General features: G+C 32.4%; 1 protein-coding gene across 3 annotated transcripts; it reads left to right on the top strand.

The window, feature by feature from the left end:
* Window positions 1-1,573: 1,573 nt before the first annotated feature.
* LOC126727606 (cycloartenol synthase) lies at window positions 1,574-12,415 on the top strand. 3 transcript variants are annotated; one of them, XM_050433418.1, is made up of 18 exons: window positions 1,574-1,953; window positions 3,310-3,495; window positions 3,823-3,912; window positions 4,235-4,429; window positions 4,525-4,609; window positions 4,900-5,070; window positions 5,854-6,038; window positions 6,265-6,378; window positions 6,604-6,726; window positions 6,812-6,934; window positions 7,003-7,101; window positions 8,007-8,063; window positions 9,595-9,641; window positions 9,728-9,871; window positions 10,078-10,255; window positions 10,330-10,410; window positions 11,495-11,578; window positions 12,098-12,415. In XM_050433418.1, exons 1-18 carry the CDS (start codon window positions 1,705-1,707, stop codon window positions 12,209-12,211), a joined length of 2,325 nt encoding a protein of 774 aa, XP_050289375.1. In that variant the 5' UTR covers window positions 1,574-1,704; the 3' UTR covers window positions 12,212-12,415. The 3 variants fall into 3 exon arrangements, with proteins under 3 accessions (XP_050289375.1, XP_050289376.1, XP_050289374.1); XM_050433417.1 differs by having other exon boundaries at window positions 1,576-1,953; window positions 4,900-5,066; window positions 5,850-6,038; XM_050433419.1 differs by lacking the exon at window positions 6,265-6,378 and having other exon boundaries at window positions 1,575-1,953; window positions 4,900-5,066; window positions 5,850-6,038.
* The last annotated feature ends 4,375 nt before the right edge of the window (window positions 12,416-16,790 follow it).

Raw genomic sequence — 16,790 nt, 5'->3', positions numbered from 1 at the left:
AGCTCTTTAACTCATTCTCTACAAGTATTTATTGTGGGTTGTGCTTTGGACCAGGGCCGGACCAACACCAGTTGGGCCAGGAAAATCGTGCAACTACAATAATAATAATAATAATAATAATAATAATAATAATAATAATAATAATCATCGGTAAAGTTGGGAGAAAATCCAATTAGATTTCCAATTGGAATTAAATTAGAGTCTAATTTTACGCCATGTGTCCCATCTAATCTAAGTTTTTAAATTTTTGTGTCAAGTAAGTTAATTCAATATAAAGATTGGATTTTAATTAGAGTTTAATTTTGTGCCATGTGTTCCATTTAATCTAAGTTTTTTAATTTTTGTGTCAAATGAGTTAATTTATTAGTGTAAAAAAGAGGAGTCCAATATAAGTAAATCATAAAAAATATATTTTTTGAATGATTTTTATATTTATGAGCCTCTTTTTTTGTATAACTAAAAACAATTCAAGTTTATAAGTCATATATATATATATATATATATAAATATATATATTAATTAATAGTCAAAACTAAGAGAAAATCCAATTAAATTCTAAACTAGAGTCTAATTTTGCACCATGTGTCTCATCTAATTTTTAAATTTGTGTTTCAAGTGAATTATTTGGTGCAAAAATTAAAGAGCCTAAATTCAATTAGATTCTAAATTGAATTATAATTGGAGTTCAATTTTGCGCATGTGTTTCATTTAATTTTTTAATTTTCGTGGCAAGTAAATTATTGAATGCAAAAATAGAAGAGTCTAGATCTAATTAGATTTTAAATTATATACATGTAATTGTGATTTTTTTTAAATATATCAGTGCATATGCATGAGGTTACACACAAGTATATATTAATAGACAAAGTTTAGAAAAATTTTAATTAGATTCTATAATTGAAGTCCAAATTTGCGCGTATGTGTCTTAAATTATTTATTTTTAGAGATTTTTATTTATTAATTTTGGAGTTAAATGTGGGATCATATCATAAATATTCATCAAAGTAAGTTATTGAGTACAAAATCTAAAAGGTTTAGATTCAATGAATCGTAAAAAAAAGAAAAAACAATATAAAAAATAAAAAATTAATTAAAAAATATATGAATAATTTATATTTTCTACCTAATAATATTCTTACAAATTTTTTTTAAAGAATTAACAAAATATAAAAATAACTATATATCAATAATATTTAAATAATATAAATAAGAATTATACTCTTCTTCATAATATATGTCCTTTAAATATATCTATTTGTATTCACGAGATTTATTTGAAAAAGAAATACTTTACGAATTCCAAAAAAAATCATAAAATAATGAACCACGTGTATATTTGTCGGAGAAAGGACAGAATAAAAAAGAAAAATGATTTTTCTTAGGGAAAAAGGAAAGGACAACTATGTATATAACTTTTGCACGTAATTTGAAATCTCTCCGTATATAATAAATCTGTAATATTTTTATAAAAAGATAACATAATCTTTTCATAAAAATAATAAGTTATATAAACCGCCAATAATAATCTATTACTATTTAGGATAACATTTTATATCGTTTCGCGTGCAACTGAAGTGTAAGAAGCGAGGGAAAATAGGCTGTCCTGTCTAGTGTCCACTCTACGATCTCCATCGTCTTCTCTCTCTCTCAAAGTCATCTCATTTGATCCACTGAAAAGCTAAGCAAATTCAAAGCAACTGTGCAATGTGGAAGCTCAAGACCGGTGCAGAGACAGTGAGAGAAGAACGTAACAATGATGATGAAAGTGGTGGCAGTACTGGCAGTGAAACGTGGCTAAGAACTTTGAACGGTCACTTGGGACGTCAAGTTTGGGAGTTCCACCCAGAACTAGGCACCCCAGAAGAGCTTCAGCAGATCGAAGATGCTCGACGTGGCTTCTCCGATCGGCGGTTCGAGAAACGCCACAGCTCTGACCTTCTCATGCGCATTCAGGTCTGGTCCCATGTACCCACTATCCTAAATCTGTTCAATTTTTCTTTCTTTCTTGCTTGTTTTAGTTCTATGGTGAAGATGGAGAAATGGGTTGCTTTCACTTTTGTTTGTTGGCTTATTTGTTAGTGGCATTTCTCAATTTTGTTGAATCTAATGGTTATATGAAGTTTCGGTTTTTCTGTTTGGATTTGGATGAATTGGGGTGTTTTTGTATTTTGAGATCATGATATGGGGTCTGTGATTACCAAGAAAAGAGTGGGGCTTTCACTTTCTTTTTTTTTGCTGGTTAACTTTTTTGTTTGTGGCATTTCTCAATTTGATTGAATCTAATGGTTATATGAAGCTTTAGTTTTCTGTTAGATTTGGATGATTTGGAGTGTGTTTGTATTTATGTATGTGTCGACAATTGAATCGAGATCATGATGTGATGTCTGTGATTATCATATTCTAACCACCAGTTGTGAAGTGGGGTTTTCACATTTTGGATGAAATTTAAAGGCCACTGCTTCCTGGATTTTGCATTGTAGAATTCAAGAGAATACTTCCATTCCAAGCGCAAAAAGATGAGGAGATAAGGGATCACCTTATCTAAGTTCCTTACCTCCTTGGATAGAATTGTATCAACTTAAGGGCCAAAGTCTCTGGAGTTTTAAGATCCCTTAAGATTGTTCATGGGGGTGGTGGAAAGTTATAAAACTCAAGAGACTTATTCAGGCCTCATCTCAAGTTCCTAGTGGGGCCTGGTACTGAAATCTGCTTGTGGTATGACAATGGGCACCCTGAAGGGCCTTTAATCCAGAAATTTGATCATAGAGTAATTTATGATTCCCACGTTAATTGAAGCTAATGGTTGTATATACTTTTAAATTTCAATTCAGATTTAGATGGATTGGGTGTGTTTGTATGTGTATATACTGAGAAATTGAGAATTGAGGTGGGATCATATTCTTCTTCTGAGCTCATGGAACATCTTCTGTTTGATAACAATTATAAATCTTTGTTGATTCTATGATATATTAAGTGGGTCTGTAATCATCAAGAAAAGAAAATGTAGACTGTGTATGAAATGATTTTTAGTATTTGAATTTTTTGTTAGTGGCATTTATCAATTTTCTGGAAACTAATGCTTAAGAAAGAATATGCAATTTTACATTTTTTTAAAATCAGAATTTAGATGCACTGGGTATGTTTGTCTTAATGTATATATTGTGAATTAAATTGAGGTCATATTATTCTTAGGCAATTACTTTTTGCTGGGAACATATTGAAATTTGTAATTGACTTGGTTTTTTCTATTTTTCTTTCTGTACTAATTGATTCACAGTATGTTGCTTTACTTTTTCCTCTCAAATTTAGTTTGCAAAGGAGAATCCATCTTTTTCTACTATACCACAAATCAAAGTACAAGATACAGAAGAACTCACAAAGGAGGCGGTAACAATCACATTACAAAGGGCCATCAATTTCTACTCAACAATTCAGGCACATGATGGTCACTGGCCAGGGGATTATGGGGGTCCCATGTTTCTAATTCCTGGTTTGGTAAGGATGAAACCTACAAAACAGAATTTTATCCATAAGAGTGGGGAAAAAGAAGGCAATCCCATAATTTTGTGTGGTAAAAGTGGACTAATCTATGTATTGTGGTTGAATTTGAAAGCACACAGTTTCATGTTATAAGATTAGCATATTTGATTTGAAAATTTGTTTGATTCGCAAAATGAACTGGAAGAGGTCTTGTAAGGCTTAGCAAGGAATGGGGGGAAAAAAACCACTGAAGAAAAATGAAGTTCTTTCACTTCTTGAATTTTTCCTCTAAAGTTATCTTGAGCTGACCTGAAGTGTGATCCTTCTTATAAAATGCAATAGGTGATTACTCTTTCAATTACTGGAGCACTCAATACCGTCTTATCAAACGAACATATACGCGAGATCTGCAGATATCTGTACAATCATCAGGCAAGAATATTTTCTCACAACATAGAAAGTTTTATATATAATGCTCCTTTTCCACATTGAATTTCACTTTTAGTCACTGTTAATAAAGGGATAACTGCCTTACTAATAATTTTTTTTTTTTTTTTTTTTGTCTTCAATTTTGCGGAAACCTTTTTAATGATTTTATTGCTCATACTTTGGTAAATTGCTTATATGATTGATGAAAGCGTTATGAATTAAACTCAATAGAGCTTTGTTCTAAACTTCTAATTACTTTGGGTGTGGTAGTATGAATATTGTTGATGAAAAAAAGAACTTGAAATGGTGACTCTTCTAATTGCAGAATAAAGATGGGGGTTGGGGTCTACATATTGAGGGCCCAAGCACCATGTTTGGTACAGCACTAAATTATGTTACTTTGAGATTGCTTGGTGAAGGAGCTGAGGATGGATTAGAGGCAATGGAACAAGCACGGAAATGGATCTTGGATCATGGTGGTGCCACTGCAATCACTTCATGGGGGAAAATGTGGCTTTCAGTATGAACTCAGTGTTATTTTTTGTAACATATTGTCAAAGAAGTTAATACCTTGAAAATATCAACTGACTTGTGGTTGATTTTCTCTGGTTTCAGGTACTTGGAGTGTATGAATGGTCTGGGAATAATCCACTGCCGCCAGAAATATGGCTCTTCCCTTACCTTCTTCCTTGTCATCCAGGTCTCTATTTGACTGCTCTTTCTTATACCATTAACACAATGTATGTTCAGTTTTGTCAAGGAAAAAGTATCATGTATTGCTTACGGTTTAAAAATCTTACTAACATGGTTTAGAAAACATTGGGAAAATGTTATATATCACTTAAAATTTGTTCAATCTGCATATTCTCTGTTAAAATTTGTGAGGAAGAACTTTGATTCATGAGTGTCAACTGAGTGGGTTGCTAATTGCAGTAGAATGGCTTTTTCATCAGTTTCTTGGTTTTGAATTTCCATGTTTTCTATTAATAGGAAGGATGTGGTGTCATTGCCGAATGGTGTATTTGCCCATGTCTTATTTATATGGGAAAAGATTTGTCGGTCCTATCACGTCCACAATCCGATCTTTGAGAAAGGAGCTTTATATGGTTCCCTATCATGAGATAGATTGGAATGAGGCTCGCAATCTTTGTGCGAAGGTAGGTAAAAATTATACCTTTTCTTCTCCTTTAAGTTTTCTACATTTAAATTTTACCCTTCCACACTATAATATTTTTTATTCTCTTTTCAAGCTCTTGCTGTTGCACAGAAAAATAATTCAAATACTAGGTTTCAAAGATACTTCAAAATAGCTGCTGTATCAGATTAATTGATATTGTATAAGTAATAATGATTGTGTCAAGATTTAGAATTGTAATAAGATATTAATCAATACTGCAGAGTTTGGTCTGGCTCCCAGAGGGTCAACTTCAAACCCATTTCTGTCCCAAACCCAAATTGTATCATGATTTCCTATTCAAAACCATTATCCATAGTATCAAAAAATGTGGAGTTCATAAAATGTCACATCAATTACAGATATGTATCAAAACCCTATGGTGCCCAGAGTATCATTATTGCTTACTACAATTTGCTAGCTTTTTAGCACTTTCCAACACCATCAAGGTTTTATTTTTATTTTTAATTAAAAAAAATAAAATCATATCTTAGGTTTGTTGTCTATTGTATATAAGCTAACTTATTTTTTGGGGCTATGTGAATGTAAGCTTAACTATATGACTATTACTCTTAAAGTTTTACTAACATACTCTCTGCATTGGTCTTAAAAAAACAACTGAATTAGATAATGAGCTAATTTGAGTTCATAGATACGTTAATATGCAATAGAACATCTGATTCAAAATAAGATTTAATATGCAACTTCTGTCATGTTTCACTGTCTCTGTTGATGCTTACATGGGTTGCTTTACAAATATTGTTAGGAAGATCTATACTACCCCCATCCACTGGTTCAGGATATCCTCTGGGGATCTCTATACTATGCCTATGAACCTGTTTTTATGCGTTGGCCTGCAAAAAGATTGAGGGAGAAGGCTCTACAAACTGTAATGCAGCATATCCACTATGAAGATGAAAATACTCGGTATATCTGCATAGGGCCTGTCAATAAGGTAATTTTTTTTAAGATGTGAGAGAGAACTAGAGAGCAAAGTTTGACACTGGAAAATTTTAATTTGAAGCTATGAGGAAAAATGGTTGATAGTCATTCAAACATAATATCAATTGAAGAGTTAGATTAATTAGCTTCTTTAGCTCTACACCTTCACTCAAAGGCACTCACTGTACTTGTTGGTAGTTCCATTGAGCTATTGGCCTTGTATTTTGTGGATGATGCAGGTGTTGAATATGCTTTGTTGCTGGGTGGAGGATCCAAACTCAGAGGCATTCAAATTACATCTTCCAAGAATCTTTGATTATTTGTGGATTGCTGAAGATGGCATGAAAATGCAGGTTCAGACATTTACTGTTAAACAGTTTTTAACTGACTTAACAAGCATTTCTCTGTCTCTCTCTCTCTCAGTATTCCTCCCCCCCCCTTCTCCCCCTCCTCTCTGTGGGGGGAAGCCCTTAGTATTTTTTTAATTGTTCAATGAAGTATATAGAGCCCATGATTATGTTTCACTACCTCAAATATTGAGAATTGTACATTGTGTGTTTGTATTAATTTTGATGTAGGGTTATAATGGGAGTCAATCATGGGATACTTCTTTTGCTATTCAAGCGATTATATCAACTAACATTGCTGAAGAATATGGAGCAACTTTAAGAAAAGCACATGACTACATAAAGGATTCGCAGGTTCTCCTTTGCAGAATTTTTTTATTATTATATCTTAAAATTATTCTTTTCATATTTTCATGACCAATTGTGGTTTGCTTTGAAGGTCTTAGAAGATTGTCCTGGAGATCTAAATTTTTGGTATCGTCACATTTCAAAAGGTGCTTGGCCATTCTCAACTGCAGATCATGGATGGCCTATTTCTGATTGCACTGCAGAAGGATTGAAGGTAAAGTTAGAACAAACAGTTCCATACATATAATGGAAAAAATTTCTGATATCTATTTCTTTGTGCAGGCTGTTTTATTACTATCAACATTCCCATCAGAAACAGTTGGGAAGTCGTTAGATGTGAAGCGGTTATATGATGCTGTAAATGTTCTCCTTTCCTTACAGGTAATTGTTAGATATGTTGCATTTTTAGAAGCTCAAAGTTGGAATCTGACATAGCAAGTTTTAAAAAAAATGTTAACAGATTGAAAAAAGACAGAATAGTTTACTCATGATTCTTGTAATTGGCTTAACTAGAGTAATTTATAATATGTACATTTCCCTCACTGATGGCAACTAATTTTGCCTTCAGCTTGGGCTTGCTTAAATATTTAAGTATTTAAAGAATGTAGGTGTTGGCAGTACTGAACTCTGAACATCCAAGGATTTATCATTGATTCACAAATGATGAAAATATTAACCTGAACGTTTATTGTCTGATTTTCTCTGAAAAATGTAGACATTACTATGAAGTTCACAATTCTCACACCTCTGGTTCTTTTTTATTCGGATAGATATCTTCAGAAGATAATAGTGGAAGAGGAAAAGAAATTCCTCTAACAAAGGATGTAGTTTGTCTACTCTATAGTTTTTCTTACACATATCTTAACGTCATGAATGCCTTAAAGAGTCTTGGTTGATTGGATTAGATGATATGCAGAGTATTAAATTTGGTTATAAGCATGTTGGGTGTTTTTTTGTTTTTGTTTTTTTGTTTTTTGTTTTTTTTTTTTTTGTTTTTAATGTTTTATTACTCTTTCCAGAATCATACATCTGAAGTTGTGAAGTAGACATAGAATAGAATGTGGCACTTTGAAGCTTTGAAGTTTTATGTAATTCTTAAAAGAAAGAGTTCTGTATACGAACATTTCTGCATGATATGTGCACCTGACTTTATTGTTCTTCCATTTTGTTGTGATATTTTTTTTTTGTTTAGTTTGCTTGTCTCTGGTATTGTTAGCAGATTAGTTTTGCAATTCAGTAGCTGGTGAGTTATAAACATTCTAATGGATGTTCTTAGATCACTGCAGAATACTGATGGTGGCTTTGCAACTTATGAATTAACTAGATCCTACCAGTGGTTGGAGGTAACTATTATAACTTCTTAAGGCTTCTTTCTTTTACTTTTACCTTTAGTTTTAAATAATTCTTCTTACCATGAATTTGCTATGTCTTGAAAGTTTGAATTATTGCCAAGTACCCCCTTATTAAGAGCTTCATGACTAAGCTGGACCTGTTCTCCCAGTGATATTTGAACTCAAATACAATGAATGTTTAGGCTTAGCCTTCACTTAGAAAAAAATTATAAATTACTTGTGAATTGTTTTTCCTTGTTTATGTTCTTAGACATATATTATATAACTCAGCCCTAGAATCTTTTGTGACTTCTGGCTGCACCAATATTATGATTCATACTAATCCATTGGAGGAAAACCATCAGTGTTTGGAATGACACTTTAGAAGCTATTCCACCTTGAATTTCATTGTATGGAAACCCCTTGAATTGAGATGGCTAAAATTCATTAGGGATTTTTAGTTCAGGAAAATAACCTTGATTCACAAACTTTAAAAAAGCTGAATTTTCACTGAGATGAGATACTGGCATCCTAACAGTCTACCAATGATACTTGTTTCCAGAGTAAAAGACTGTCTTACATGTCATGGGACTCAGCTCATGGCTCCTATGTTAGCTCTGGTTGGTAATCACTGATTGCCCAGATGACTTCCTATATAGATGTGTGTGTGGGTGTGTTTTGCGTAGTCTATACTTTACTACGTTGATTGAGAATTATATGACATTGATTAGGGATTGTAGGGAATTGAGGTCAATGAGCGCTCTAATGATACCATATCCCCCCATAAGAAATGGTGGAGGGCAACAACGTAGGTTTAAAACTCACTGGTTTTTTGTGTAGACTTATCAATCTAAAAAAAAAGGATTTTAGGAAGTTGATATAGAGCAATGGTGTTTTGACCTGGGAAATTTAGGATCAATGTGATGATTAACTCTATATAAGTTTCTTTTTTGATTGTTAAGTTCGCATGTGCACTTAAGTGGGTTTTGAAACTATGGTCTTACCCTTTGCCCTTTCTTACAGGGAAGGAGGTGCCTTTTGAGCTAGAGCTCATTGGCAACTCCATATCAATTTCTAATGATTTTATGGTTGTATTTAATTATGATTTGATGAGCTCTTTTTAGATATGGGGAATGTGGTAAAGATATCATATCAGTTAGTAATTTATCCACACACGGCAGGTGTTTCTAACCCTTGAAATTATGGTTGAGTCACACGCATTTTTATAGGGCAGTCAGTTGGAAATTCACTAGAAATTAAAATCTAGCTCTTTGTAATCCATATTCATGTGTTTTTCCCTCTTCTTTGCCTTTCTTCGGGTTTGAATGGGGGATAAGGGGATGATGTGTGAAATGAAGATACTTTACTATGCCATTCTTGCTTTTAAGTGGTGGCTTTGCAACAGTGGTCGAGTTATGTAATCCTGAACTCCATGTTCTTATCTTGTAATTGGCTGTATAGTTCATTTTATCCTATGCTGCAAGTTTTTTGGGAAGATGCTGAGATTATATTTGCAATGTCTGTTGTCTCCATCAATTTTCAGTTAATCAATCCTGCTGAAACCTTTGGTGATATTGTGATTGATTATCCGTAAGATTTCATCACACTTCATTTTGTAATTCTATTTACTTTCATTGAAAAATTCTAATATGATGTTAAATGAAGTGATTATGTAGATATGTTGAGTGTACGTCAGCAGCAATTCAAGCACTGACATTATTCAAGAAATTATATCCTGAGCATAGGAGGGAAGAAATAGAAAATTGTATTGCTAAAGCTGCAGAGTTCATTGAAAAAATACAAGCTTCAGATGGCTCCTGGTTTGCTTTCACATTACTTTTCTATTTATATTCTGCATATTTGCTTGAATGTCTTCGTTATTATCAGTTACTAATTTCTCTCCCACTTTAATTTTGTATCAGTGCCTGAGCTTAACCTAATTAGTCACTTGTATATCTTGGAATTGTTTGAACTTTGAACAGTTATGAAATTACTTGCACCCAATTAATCTAAAATAATTAAACAGGTATGGATCCTGGGGAGTCTGCTTCACCTATGGTGGGTGGTTTGGGATAAAGGGGTTGGTAGCTGCTGGAAGGACATATAAGAATTGCTCTAGCATCCGAAAAGCATGCAATTATCTGTTGTCCAAAGAGCTTGCTTCAGGTGGTTGGGGAGAAAGTTACCTATCATGTCAGAACAAGGTTGGTACTATATTTAATTCTAATATTCTTCTGTAACTCCCATATGCAGGCCATCTTAATCTTTTCTTGAACAGGTGTATACCAATCTCGAGGACAATAGGCCACATATTGTCAATACCGGATGGGCTATGTTAGCCCTCATCGATGCTGGTCAGGTACATTTGGTGAAGAATCATTTGGACACTCCCCCCTCTCCCTTCTTTTTTTTTGCCTTTGGTGCAAATCAACCTTTCAAATTCATTTTAGCATTTGGTTGATAATATGAATTCATCTTCCCATCTGTCTAAAGTTCCTCGCAGTAAGGTTATTAAAACTAGAGAATTATCATGCTTGCCTACTTAAGAGTCATAAAGGAAAAGTTTCAACATCATATTGGTAATGAAATATCAATTCCATACATTTCCTGCACTCGATGATATTTGGCCACAGGAGAAAATAGGTTCTGAGAGTGGAAATTCACTTTTGTGAAAACTAATGGGATTTTTGAACAATAATGTTTAAAAATCCATACATTATATAATTAATACTTTGATACACAGAGGTAATATTTGTGTTAATTTCACCAATCGTGTCTTGCATGAAAAACACATTCATCACCATATTTCTCATAATTTGAAAAGGACAAAGTTTAGCTATAAAATTGATTGTAGCCTTAGGCAACAAACTCACTCAATATCTTTTTATTGGAGGTGAATTTTGAAAAATCCACCATTGGATTACATCTTCTTCTTATATCCTCCATGTTTGTAAAATTTCAAGAAAATTAAATATCAATAGCTATATTATCAATAAATTTTTAAATTGCAAGTTTTTGTAATTTAAAATTATGCATGAAATATAAGATTATAGATTATATAGTAAATAATATTCAATTGATACAAAAATTGACATGTGTATTAAGAGCGTAAAGAACATGTAATTCAACGGTTAGATTTTCAAAATATGTAGTAATATTTATTTTATTGAGTAAGTTTGTAGCCTAAGGTTACAACCAATTTTGTAGCTAAACTTTGTCCATTTGAAAATTGAAGTAACTATCAGTTTTGGTTGATCGCATTCCCAGTTTCATTTAAAAAAAAAAAAAAGTAAAAAAAACCAGAAAATAAGGACAGGCAAAAAGAGATCAAGCTGGTTGTATACTTTTTTCTTCCCAACAGAAATTTATATCACCTGCTGTATAATTTTTCTAGTCTCAATATTAATGATTGATTTTTTATTTTTTATTTTCTCTTCTGAAAGGCTGAGAGAGATTCAACACCATTGCATCATGCAGCAAGGTTATTAATAAATTCTCAAATGGAGAATGGAGATTTTCCACAAGAGGTAAACCTAGCATTGTTTCTCTATTTTTCTTTCCTATCAAAGCGAAATATTTCCTGAATATGCAGTTGTATTATGTTCTGAGGAAAGGCAGGAACATACCAACAGTCCATTTCTATGGCTTTAAAAATGCAGTATCCTATTACATAAATTTGACTAAGAAATAAATCACACCAAGATAAAAACATGTAAAACATAGAAATATTCTTAGCATATTTTTACTAGGGATAGCTGACCCCAAAGTTTTGGTATTGACACTTTGTTGTTGATATTTTTACTAGAGGTGGTTGAATGATATGGAGGTTATAGGTTCTCTAGACCATTGATTTCTTTAGATATCTGGGTTCTTATAGACTAGAAAAGATAAATATTGTAAATCTTTGGCTTGTCTGCTCATGTATTTTAGACCACACAGCATAACAATCTTCTAAAAACAACTTATTTCACCAGCAACTGCTCAAGAAAGTTATTTATCAATGCCTTATATGTATGTGTTAATAATTTATGCATTTTGTCATACAGGAGATCATGGGAGTTTTCAACAAAAATTGTATGATCAGCTATGCTGCATACCGAAACATTTTTCCTATTTGGGCCCTTGGAGAATATTGTTGTCGAGTATTGCAGGCACCCTAAATGATGTCACTTTTACCTTCTTCCTCTTTGTTTTTTAGTTTTAGTTTTTGTTGTTTGTATTCCATAAATGTCACTTTTGCAGGCACCCTAAAATATTTGTTGTCAAGTATTTTTACTATTGCTTTCAACAGTTTAGTTTTCCTAAAATTTTCTCTCTATGTATATGACCATTAATGAATAAAAATAATCCAAATATTTTAATAATTGTGGACCACTTACATTATTGCCAATTGGACTTAAGTGAGCCCTAATAAAAGTCCCAATGCTGGCTTAAGGCCCCAATTGCATGAGTTAGATGTAGAATGGTAATGGTAGGTATGATGTGCGTTCATACTATGAGGCATTGAAATGCTGAAGTGATGCAAATTTCCTTAGAAAAGTATTTGGTGTTCAAACGATTTGAAAAGTACTGCATTTACTGTGTGGGTTGCAGTTTGGGGACGGATTCTTTTGTGATAATCCTATTATCTTTTTGTTTTCTGGGTGTTTGCGCTTTGTCCGGTAACGTTAATGAGTGTTGTTAATTTACTTGCTAGATGGAATTATTAGTTTGGCCTACAGGCACTACACTATCATTATTATTTTGTTTGGAATCTAGTCCTCTTGTGACTCATGTGGAAACTATGGAGTTATTAGTTTGGCATACACTAGCATTGTATTTTTTTTTTGTTTGGAATCTAGTTAGGTTATGCTTGATGTGGAAACTATGGAGTTATTAGTTTGGCATACACACGCTAGCATTGTATTTTTCTTGTTTGGAATCTTGTCCTCTTATGATTGATGTGGAAACTATGGAGTTAATAGTTTGGCTTACACTATCATTGTATTTTATTTATTTATTTGTTTGGAATTAGTCCTCTCACCGGTTCAACTGAAGTTTTTTACTAGATTAATTTTTGAGTATTTTTTTTTTGAGAAATAATTACAACATGCTGTTAATCCCGCAACTCGTTCTCTTCCCTCCCTAGACTTCCAAGCACTTTGTGCATGAGGATGTGCTAATTCAACTATAAGGCCTCTGGCGATTATTTTTTTTTTGTATTTGGATCTTAGTAATACTCATTCTCACTCTTGGACTTAAATTTTATGTATACATAATGTATGTAGGAGATTTGCATTAACATCCTTTTTTTTTTTTAATTTTTTTTTTATAAAATATTATAAATCCAAAAGATTGGATAATTGACACGAAGGATGCCTTCTACTGTAATGTCCAGCACCTCTATGTATCTCATGAGAGACTTTTCTCTCACAAACTGTGGGGTTCACACATGTGCGTCCCTGTACATGGTGTGAAAGAGATGACTTTTGATACTGTATCGAAAATAATTTTCTAGCTGTAGGTGTCATTGCAATTTAAGTCAATCAACCATCACGTACCGACTGCATCAACAGACTTCTATTTCAAAAGCGTGGGAATTCCAACATTTGGGCTTGACATGAGCAATTTTCAGAACCCGCTACTTGTACAAAACTACAAATGTATTAATTGGCCACAACAAAAAAAGTCACCCAATATTGACTTTTGAGAAAAGTAGCTTTTTGCGAACTATTTTTAAATACATATAACTTTTTTTTTTTTTTCAAACTACGTATTAAAACTATCTTTTCCTAAAATGATTAATTTTATGTTTCAGATTAAATTCTGCAAATTAATGGTGTACATATTTAAAATTTTAAATAACGGGACTATTTGTATGCTGTTAGATAAACAAAAATAAATAAATGAATAAAGAATTTCAGTATGCAATAGGCGAAATGGAGAGAATATATAAAGCATAATTTTATATAAAAATTTTGAAATAGCAAAAATACCATAAAAACTTCAAACCTTATTTTAATTAAAATCCCTTATTTTAATGGTCTCAATACTCCTTTTTCACTCTCCAACTCCAGACACATATATGATGTCCTCTTATAACATATATGGGTCCTACAACAAATATGTGGAGTCCACCAAATATGAGAAAACTTATCTCACGAGATTGAGAATGATTTTAAAAACTACTCTTTTTTTACAACTATTTTATGTAGCAGACTATAAATAACTGTCTATCAATTTTATATGATCTCATCATTTTTTCTCTATCACATCGTCTGTCACGTTACACCTCGGCACGGAATTATTGCACAAAAATTCTGTCCATAATTTATTCTATGGGATACTTTGTCGTAGGCCCTCATCCTTTCCCATTATACTATCAACTGACGACTTTTCACCTACTAACAGTGACCTTACTTTACATTTGTACATATTTCATTACCTACACAAGAAAGAAAGTGTCTAATGCGATTGCAAATGTCCTCATTAGATTAGGTGAGAACGGCATTTAAGATCTCTTCCTACCCCCAACTATTACCGACAATACTAATACTAATTACTTTACATTTTAATATATTAATTACATCACCTACGTTTATTACTATACTATACGGATACATTGAAGTCATGGACAACTTTCACCCCCCACCTTTAGGGAATACTGACAAATGATATTTTCATTTCAACAGAGACTATTTCTTTCCAACTGTCAACTTCCTATCCATGTCCATATCGATGTCCTGCGGGATTCTAGTGGCCATTGCTGACCTGTAAGGCAGCATTGATAGTTAATTAGTTGGAAATTTATCCTCTCGGCATGTGCGGGAATTTATTAATTATTGTTGTCATGTTGCACGAGGTTCATGAATTCACACCGAAAATTTCCTTTTTTCTTTAGAAAAAAAAAAAAAAACGTGTTCCACAATTGTTACTTTCTAAAACTGCTTTGTGTTTTTTCTATTACTCTTTTAGAGATTGTAGTTATTTAAGATGTTGGATATACACGTGTGAGTGAAGTCCCAAATTGAATAATAATGAAAAGAAAGAGTGATTAATATATAGCATAATTGTCATCAGAAGGAATATATAACATAATTGAGTACATACGCATTAGACTTAGGCTTTTTAGGTTAATGTGTATCTCTATATGTTATATTAATTATTCAAAAAAGCTCTACAAGATGTCTATCTCTCCAACATAGGAAGCCTCATAGGCAAAGTCATCCTCAAATTTTGGTATCATATGGCCAAGTGGATGGGATTGACGTGAGGGGGTATGTGTTCTCTCAAGTCTCAATCATGCATCAAGGAAACAATAATTAGGATAAACCTTTCATCAAGTTTTAACCAGCAGTTTTGATGTCCAGAGTTTGAATGATACACACTTGGATATCATATCGAGACAAAAAGGTTTAGAAAGCAATACAGGGAATCATGAAGAATAAAATATCTGCAAGTCTCTTAGCACGGTAATGTAAACAGATGTGTTAAAACATTCTCTTGTTGATTGTTTAATATCAATATTTTTGGTTTATGTTCATTTGTTAATAAGATATTTTTTCTATAACTAGTAAAAAAAAAAAAAAAAAAAAAATCATATTTAGTGTACAAAATTCTCAATTTTATACAGTTAAGAAGAAACAATTAGTCATGTAATCCATAACTCCAACTTGAGGTTGTTTGTTGGACCCGAATATGTGACGTGTTTTTGAGTGGAAGACATCTACCATTGCTTCAAGACACAACTTCTAATTATCTAGAGTAGTCAAGACAAAAGAAAGAATATATATTTGAAAGTGCCAATGGTGAAAATTTCTTTCCAAGGTTTTAATCAATTATTAATCATTTCATACTCTATGGGATCCCAACCATTACTGAGGATAAATTATTGTGCGATGGACAATAATGAAAATAATAAAAGAAAATGAATGGTTGATCAACAGATATATTATTGAAGCATGTTATAATTGCAGTTTATATATATTAATTATAGTTTGGGGCATCCCATAATTGTAACATCAATGTTATGTTAAAAGAAAAAAAGTTTCTCTTTCTAAAAAAAAAAAAAAAAAAAAATGTTTCTCAAGAAAAAAGAAAAAGAAAAAGAAAAAAAAATCATATAAATCTAGCTAGAGCTAACAAAAAGGTTACATCATCTTGTGGAAAATGACTCTCTTTCCCATTCTCTTTTTTAGTCATCTTATCAGGACGTTTTTTATTTTTATTTTTATTTTTATTAAATTTAATTTTTTAGAAAGGAAACTGAAAGCTTTATTAAGAAGTAGGCAAATCTGCCTGGTCTTATCAAAACTTAGTATAGTTCACATGGTTGAATTGGCCAATGAATTGCAAATAATATTTTCTTTTCTAATGTCAATATTTTATGGCTACAAGAAGATATATTAACAAAACGTAAACGACTGTCCAGGACAAAGTCTTGAAATTGACAAGGTCCCAACATTTGCCTCCTGACAACATATGTATAGTTTAACTCGTAGTAGGTGTAGCTTTTGTATTAGACTGTTGAGCCTATTAAAGATCACAAAACTACCCATACCCTCTCATTTATGTTCACTTCGTAGCCATATTCTAACTTTGGTAGGAAGTTCTTAACAAAAGTTATTGTAATTTCTTTATAAAAATTTGCATTCCAAAATCACTTAGCTAGGTATACCATCTCTCTCTCTCTCTCTCTCTCTCAAAGCCTAAGGGGTACGTTTCAGTCGTGGACCATAGTACTTGCTGAGGAATGAATGC

Source organism: Quercus robur, chromosome 5 (assembly GCF_932294415.1).
Source record: "Quercus robur chromosome 5, dhQueRobu3.1, whole genome shotgun sequence".
In the NCBI taxonomy this organism is placed as follows: Eukaryota; Viridiplantae; Streptophyta; class Magnoliopsida; order Fagales; family Fagaceae; genus Quercus; species Quercus robur.
This window is presented reverse-complemented; position numbering and strand designations above follow the sequence as displayed.

Excerpts from the sequence above, each read along its gene's own strand:
- LOC126727606 (XM_050433418.1), top strand. The coding sequence starts at position 1,705 with ATGTGGAAGCTCAAGACCGGTGCAGAGACAGTGAGAGAAGAACGTAAC. Across the intron at positions 3,496-3,822 it reads TGTTTCTAATTCCTGGTTTG|GTGATTACTCTTTCAATTAC; the intron begins GTAAGGATGAAA and ends AAAATGCAATAG. Across the intron at positions 9,872-10,077 it reads CAAGCTTCAGATGGCTCCTG|GTATGGATCCTGGGGAGTCT; the intron begins GTTTGCTTTCAC and ends ATAATTAAACAG.